Source organism: Aegilops tauschii, chromosome 2 (assembly GCF_002575655.3).
Source record: "Aegilops tauschii subsp. strangulata cultivar AL8/78 chromosome 2, Aet v6.0, whole genome shotgun sequence".
Lineage (NCBI taxonomy): Eukaryota > Viridiplantae > Streptophyta > Magnoliopsida > Poales > Poaceae > Aegilops > Aegilops tauschii.
Genome location: NC_053036.3, coordinates 385,920,476 through 385,927,882, shown reverse-complemented (window position 1 = coordinate 385,927,882; position 7,407 = coordinate 385,920,476). Strand labels below are relative to the sequence as shown.

The 7,407-nt window shown below is 49.8% G+C and overlaps 1 protein-coding gene across 1 annotated transcript; it reads right to left on the bottom strand.

Moving 5' to 3' along the window:
- Positions 1 to 4,339: 4,339 nt before the first annotated feature.
- On the bottom strand, positions 4,340 to 7,267 carry LOC109747985 (uncharacterized). The gene has a single exon (XM_020307038.4). It carries the CDS (start codon positions 5,337 to 5,339, stop codon positions 4,659 to 4,661), a length of 681 nt encoding a protein of 226 aa, XP_020162627.1. The 5' UTR covers positions 5,340 to 7,267; the 3' UTR covers positions 4,340 to 4,658.
- Between the last annotated feature and the right edge of the window lie 140 nt (positions 7,268 to 7,407).

Here is a 7,407-nt window from a genome sequence, read left to right as displayed (position 1 = left end):
ATATAATCCGAAACAGAATGAAAAATCGCAAAGCTAGACAAATTCTTACAAGATTTAGCTAATAAATGAGCCGCTACATTAGCTTGCCGATGAACATGCTTGAACACCACAGAAACAAAGCTTTGAGAAGCAAACTTGATGTCTTCAACAACAGTACCAATGCTGGAGCGATCGCAAGATCTAGAATTCATCCTGTGCACCAGCGAAAGGCAATCCGAAGCAAAGATAACATCAGAATAGCCTTCATCACTAGCTAATTGCACAGCTCTACGTAAGGCCAAAGCCTCCGCAAGTTCAGGATCAAGTGCACCACGAAGAGGTTCAGAAACAGCAGCAGTACAGCACCCATCATGGTTCAACACTACCACACCAGCTCCAGACTTGTTCAGGTCAAAGAAAACAGCAGCATCCGAATGAATCAAAACCTTACCTGTCGGCGGCGGAGTCCAGAGAGGATTGGGTGAAGTCGACTCACGCCTCTTGACAGATTCAGAGTTGAAAAGGTGCTTCAAGATCAAGTCTAGAAGGGAGAGAGAGGTTTGGTGGAATAGTTCGTTGTATTGCTTAAGCCTCGTGGGCAAATATATAGGAGTACAAAGACCAACTTGAAGTACAAGACAAGCCGGAACAAACCCTAGTCTATCTCATCTTTCCTAATAATCAATATACTCAACATCCCCTCGCAGTCACAACGGTAGCGACGCAGACGGTGAGACTGGAGAAGAATCCGAAGGCAAGCCTACGGACCCCCCCCCCCACAGTCGTAACGGTCGACGCATCGCGGAGTCATGGCTGGAGTGGAAACCAACGAGGTTGCTCAAGCAGGCGGTAGCCCTTTGTGCCGGTTGTCGATGTAGCCAAGAGCGTGGGTCGTGGAGCCGTGGTCGAGGTAGCCGTGCGAAGAATGCCGTGGTCGATGTCGAGTCGGGGTGGCCGGAGTCGAGGAAGTCGCCGCGGAGCCGCGGACGCAAGAGGGCGCCGAGTTAGCATGGGCACAATGGTGTCGAAGTAGGGGTGCGCCGGGAAGAAAATGTTGTTGACGACGCGTCGCGGTGGGTTTGCCAAGCCCGGGGACACATCATGGACGAAGGCACGCACCGGTGTTGCCAGCACCGGGCATGCGTAGAAGGACGAAGACGAAGTTGACGAAATGCCGACCAGGCTTGCCAGGCCCTGGGACACGTCGTGGATGAAGGCACGCATCGGTGTTGCCAGCACCGGGCATGCGTAGACGAGGGACCTGCACGAGCTGTACGCCATGTCGGAGAAGTCGGAGGGGCCAGCAGAGAAGAACTCGACGACGATTGCGACGTCCATCGGCACGGGGCCGATGTTACCAACGGTGGTCGGAGTAGACGAAGTGGTCGGGGTAGATGACGGCGACGCTGGCGACGGGCTGGTGCTTGGACGAAGACGAAGGGGGTGGACGGGCGGCGGCGGCTACGAAGGTAGCGGCGGCGGCGACCAAAGAAGAGCGGCGACGGCGGCCTGACGGCGGCGGCGGCGGCTAGGTTAGGAGTGCGGCGGCGGTGCTCGAAGTACGCGAAGAACCCTGACAGCATGACGAAGACCGGCGCGGACGGTGGCGTTCCCACGCCAAGGGAGACGGCGTGGCGCATACCACGGGAGGTCGACGCGCGGTGACAGCGGAGTGGACCGCGGGCCACGGCGCTATGGCCCGAAGGGGCGACGCAGCGGCGGCAGGCGGGTCGGGGTGACGGCGGGAAGACCTCGGGGTGGCGGCGGGGACCGCGGGCCGCGACGCTGTGGCCCGAAGGGGCGATGCAACGGCGGTTCGCGAGTCGGTCTAGCCGCGGGGACGGCCTCGGGGCGGCGGCGGGGACCGCGTATCGCGGCACTACGGCCCGAAGGGGCGACGCAGCGACGACGCATGAGTCGATGCAGCCGCGAGGAGAACCACGGGGCGGCGGCGCTGCGGCCCGACGGGGCGACGCAGCGGCAGCCCGATGCTCGATCGGTGGAGAGGCGCGCTGAACTCAGGGACGATCTTCACGGGACCTGCGGAGGCGCGCGTAACCGACGGGCCAGGTCGGTCGCGCGGCGTAGATGAGGTGGATCGTGGCGGCGAGCGGGTGATCAAGCCGATCGCGCGCGAGGTCAGGGACGCCGCTCGGTGGAGGCGTGGTGACGGCGGAGTCCGAGATGAAGCCGGCGACGATGAACGGCGTGAGACGTCGTGCGGACGAGCTTGTCAGCACCGGCACCCGGGCTGCCAACGCAACGTCGGCGCCCGGGCAGCGAGGCCCGAGCGACCAACGGAGCAGCGGCGCCCGAGTTGAGGTAGCCGACGAGCCTGCCGCAGCCGTCCCGACGTAGCCGAGGATGAGGCCGCGAGGTAGACCGCCGGGCCGCCGTGCAGACGCGGCGGAGGCGGGTGATGTGGATCGACGGGCGGGCCGGCGCGCGAGCGACGGCTATGATTGGCCGTCGCATGGCGCGAGGCCGCCGGGTCGGGGCGATGCAGGTGTCCCGGGCGGAGCGGGGCGGTGACGGCCGGCGCAGGGCGACGGGCGGACCGACGCACGGACGGCGGCTGGCCCTGACAGGCCGCCTCGGCGCGCGTGGCCGCCTGGTCGAAGGAGAGGCCGGCTGGTCGCGCCGGGGTCGGAGTAGAGGCGCTTGAGGTCGACGGCGGCGGTGGGCAACGCAAACCGATCAAGAATAGATCGGAAACCAAAAAGAAACCGCGCGATCAAGATGACCGCGCGGAAGAGAGAAAACCCCGGAGCAAGGCTCGGAAAAAAGACTCTCTAGGGCAGCCGGTCAACACGACCGGCGGACGAACCCTAGGTATGGGCGGCGTGGCCCCGGCGGCGGTCATGGAGGCCGACCGCCCCGGGGGCGGCGCGCGGGTGCGGAAGCGGCGGCGGCTAGGGTTTAGGATCGACTTGCGATAGATACCATGTTAGAAGGGAGAGAGAGGTTTGGTGGAATAGTTCGTTGTATTGCTTAAGCCTCGTGAGCATATATATAGGAGTACAAAGACCAACTTAAAGTAAAGACAAGCCGGAATAAATCCTAGTCTATCTTATTTTTCCTAATAATCAATATACTCAACACATGGAAACATATATGTGTTCCGCAAACGTGTGAAAGTTTCATTTAAAAATATCATGATTTGTAGGCCGTAAGAAAATAACAAAATTTCAGCCTAACAACAACAATAAAGGGCCCATTTTGAAAATCCGTATTTGCCCTTTTTTTGTATGCCATGTATGAAAGTGTAATGTTGCGAATTTTTGCACATACGTACTATACTTGTGTACTTCCTCCGTTACAAAATATAGTGCTTTCCCTATTTCCGTGCTTCAATTTTGACCATAAATTTAACCAACAACACCGACTGCGGCGGGAGCAAAAGTTATACCTGTAAATTCGTATTCAAAAAAAGTTTTCAATTATATAATTTTTTTCTCCCGACGCAGTCGGTCTCGTTGGTTAAATTTATGGTCAAAGTTGGACCTTGGGAAGCCCAGGTGTACTATATTTTGGAATTAGGGAGTATGTGTGTTCACAACAAATTTCAAAAAAAATCGCGTTGTGAAAATTTGAGTTTTGAAAACGAGCTCCATTGGCATTTTTCAGGCAAGGAGGAGCTTAGGACGTGTGCAAGGATATTATTCTTACCGATAGCAATATGGTACAAGGCTAGATACTGTTCCCGGAGTGTAGCGTTTTCCAAGACACTTGTACTCTCAAAAGCGGTTTTCAGAGGCGTCCTTAGTCGCGAAGGAACCAAAGCAGAAAATAGTTCAGCCCAAAAAATTGAGTCCCCAGGCTCCCAGCTAGCCTCAAACACTTTTTTAGAGCCCAAATATCTTTTGCCCAAGAGGGTTTACCAAACACCATTCTCTATAGGAAGTTTGTACTATCATTAATTGAGTAAGGCGTCATTTTTGACCTGTAGAACATGTATACCAAGTCATTGCTGGTCTTTTGTCAGCAAATCACGCTTTGTTTGGTAAGCCTATACTTTTTTTCTTTCACATTTCCATAACTATAAGTGATGTCATCGATGAGGTCGGGCCAGCTCCGATATAAGAGCGGCGATAGCGGCGTGTCGGCAGCTCGCTCTGGTGGCGGAAATGATCGTTCGATAGTTCATAGATCTTGATGTAATTTTTATTATGTTTGAGGTGTTTTATACCTCCAATGATCATTTTCAAGATTTTTATTATTATAATCAACTATTCATACAGTACACATTTGCGGCTAGTTTGCCATGGAGACCGCGTGTGTGTGTGGTTGCACATCAAGCTAGTTTCCTGCTGCTCAGCTATGAATAATCGACTGCAAAAAATAGCACGAAAGGAAAAAGTTGGTATAGTAGTATAGTACACATTTGCATAACTATAGTCAACTATTCATACATATGTCCAGCTACAGACATGATAAAGTGTATTACGCATTCGTACAAGCGCATAGATGGACAGCAAGACTGCTACATACACACGGGTACATATACACACTCATCTCAACAGCCGCGGCGCTATGATGGGATCACATCAGTATACATATGATCGACCCCACCATAAAGAAAAAGGAATACAAACGCTAAATAGGACCAGTAGCAGTACAAACCACACATACATACGTATTTAGCATCGCAAACACACTCACTTTCACGACGATTTTGTCTAGTAATCATCAGAGCCAGTCTCGCCTGCACCAGTGGCATACCCATCGGCGCCGGACTTGCTGTAGCCACCACTGTACTCGTCGGCACCGGGCTTCTTGTAGCCATCATCAGTGCTGGACTTGTTGTAGCCACTGCCGTCATAGTCATCAGTATTGGGGGTGTTCTTGCCGCTGCTGTAGTCCTCCTCGATGCTTGATTTGTTGTACGCGGGGGAGTCCTCGGTGCTTGGTTTCTTGTAACCGCCTTCGCCATAGCCGGCATCGGCGCTGGAGTTCTTGTAGCCACCATCATAGTCGTCCGTGCTAGACTTGTTGTGGCCGCCACTGAAATCGTCGGTGCTGGACTTGTTGTAGTCGCCACCGGCACTGTAGTCGTCGGCACCAGTTTTGTTGTAGCTGCCACCGCCAGTGTAGTCATCAGGGCTAGATTTATTCAAGCCGCCAGTGAAATTGTCAGTGCTGGACTTGTTGTAGCCGCCACTGCTACTGTAGTCGTCCGTGTTGGTGTTCTTGTACGCACCATCATTGTTGTCGTTGCTGGATTTGTTGAAGCCGCCGGTACCATGGCCGTATTCATCGCTGCTGCGGCCATAGTCTTCCTCGCTGGTCTTGTTGTACCCGCCTTCGTCACTGCCTGTGCCTGACCTTCCGTAGCTGCTGCGATCATACTCATCTGCCATCTCAAAATAAAGAGAAATGCATCACACAGAACACAAGTAGCTAGTTGGTTGCACTGTGGTACTAAGAAGGAATACGGTAGGAGGTATTTATAGCGGTAACTAGCTACACCAAAGCAGTTGGAAAAATAAATTATTGCATCAGAACAAGGCTCCATCAATCAAAAATATGTGGCTAATATCATGCATACTTAATGACTGAAAGCACTTCTTCTGTTCTCTGGTGGAGATCTTTTTGCAATTTTTGTAACCAAGGGACAAGTGGAGCCGCAGTAACATGTGCCCACAAAAACAAAAAATAATCCACAAATATATCCTTCAATCATTCAAAATTTCCAATGCACACCATATTATTTCAGTTAATGTAAACAACTAAACATACATGGGAAATATCGCTACCCTTATTGAAAGGACGGGTCCTACATCAAGTTCATTTATATATATATATATATATATATATATATAGTTTTTCAGCAAAACTAAAGCAGGTTTATGCACTACAACTGTTAACTGTGAAAGTTTAACTGTTCTAAAAGGGAAAACAAACCATACATAGCACACACATACTGTGAGAAGAGAACGCCGTGAAAATAAAAGCTCATTCAAAACACATGGTGCAGCATCAGCACTACATGTACAGAAAAACTCATATAAATTAAGATGCAGGTATAGACCATTAGCTCGGCATCAAATAAGTGCCTACAGATCAATCATGAATTCAGTATACACGCAGCACATAGTGAATACCATGCGAGACAGAATATCCTTCAGCTAGAAAACTGTTGACACATAAGATCTTTCTTTGGGGGAGAGAGATACGATAGAGAGGAGAAATTCCTAAATTATCAGCAACACACGCTTTAAGTAGAAAGGTGTCTGACAGGAATAGACACAACGGCTCATTAATGGAGGACAGTTTAACTTCCCACTGGTTAGATCAGTGGAAGCAATGCTGCAAGCAATGGAAGATGCCAAAGCATATTCCAACAATTATTCTGATGGGCATCCATTAAACCTGCTACGGCAGAGCCATCTGTTTCTCAGTAATCAAATTTTCTGTGTTTGTGGTTGGGGTTGAATCTAAATTTCTGATCATTTATGCCGTTCAGTTTATCACTAAAACATATGTCTAAGCCAAACCTGTTACTTGAAACAATGAAGCTAACTAATTGGTACTGAAACGTATAGAAAGCTTGAGGCTCTAGAGATAAGCTACAAGTTACTGTCACCTGCTACAAAGAAATTAGTTGGCATGATAATGAGCAGGCATAAAGAGAAAGCAGCAGTTGCAGTTTCAGTGAACTGTGCTGGCTGGTATCAGAATGATCAGCCACTCATGTGCTTACACATTTCTCCAGTGCGCTTAGGAAAAGGGACATCCCTGCAGGAAAGATTAAAGTAGGCTTGAAAAGTAACCAACTAAGAATACAGAAGTAGGGGCAAAATCACTTATCATACTGAGATTGAAAAAGAATGAGAAAAGGAACACATTTGGTTTACTGGACAAACAATCCACAATTTCTGTCCATCTGCAAGGATGCAGGTGGCACAAGGCAACTTTGCAGGGTGAACTCGTTTCACCCAATTGTGTAGAGTGAAATATCTCTGTTCAAACATAGCAATAAACTGTCACCATGTCATTCATGTCTAAAACAATTTTCTTTTCATCTGAGGAATATATTTACAAGGAGCATCCTCTATTTAACAGTTTTGCTCCCAAAAAGACTGAAATACTTATATTCTTGATCAAAGAGGCAAACATGTCGTTTTCAGTTCATTGAACCAAGACATACTTGAACTTGTGACCAAAAATAAGGTAAATTGTTTCTCAAAAAATTATTGTAGAAAATATCTTCAATTATTGCTAGATGACACAACTCTGCACTGCGCTGCCAACAACATGCAACTGGTGTGATCTATGAAATGAGAGTGTCCCCTCCCTGCCCTCCCCCAGCCACCAATAACTGACACCAACTAAAGAGTAGAAATATAATACCTTTGTTTGCACCTTTACTTGAGGTGAAGATCTTCATGGCCCAGTTTGATGATGATTCTTCCATGGCTGATATAG

Bases quoted from the DNA above. Each gene is read 5' to 3' on its own strand.
- LOC109747985 (XM_020307038.4), bottom strand. From the start codon at position 5,339: ATGGCAGATGAGTATGATCGCAGCAGCTACGGAAGGTCAGGCACAGGC.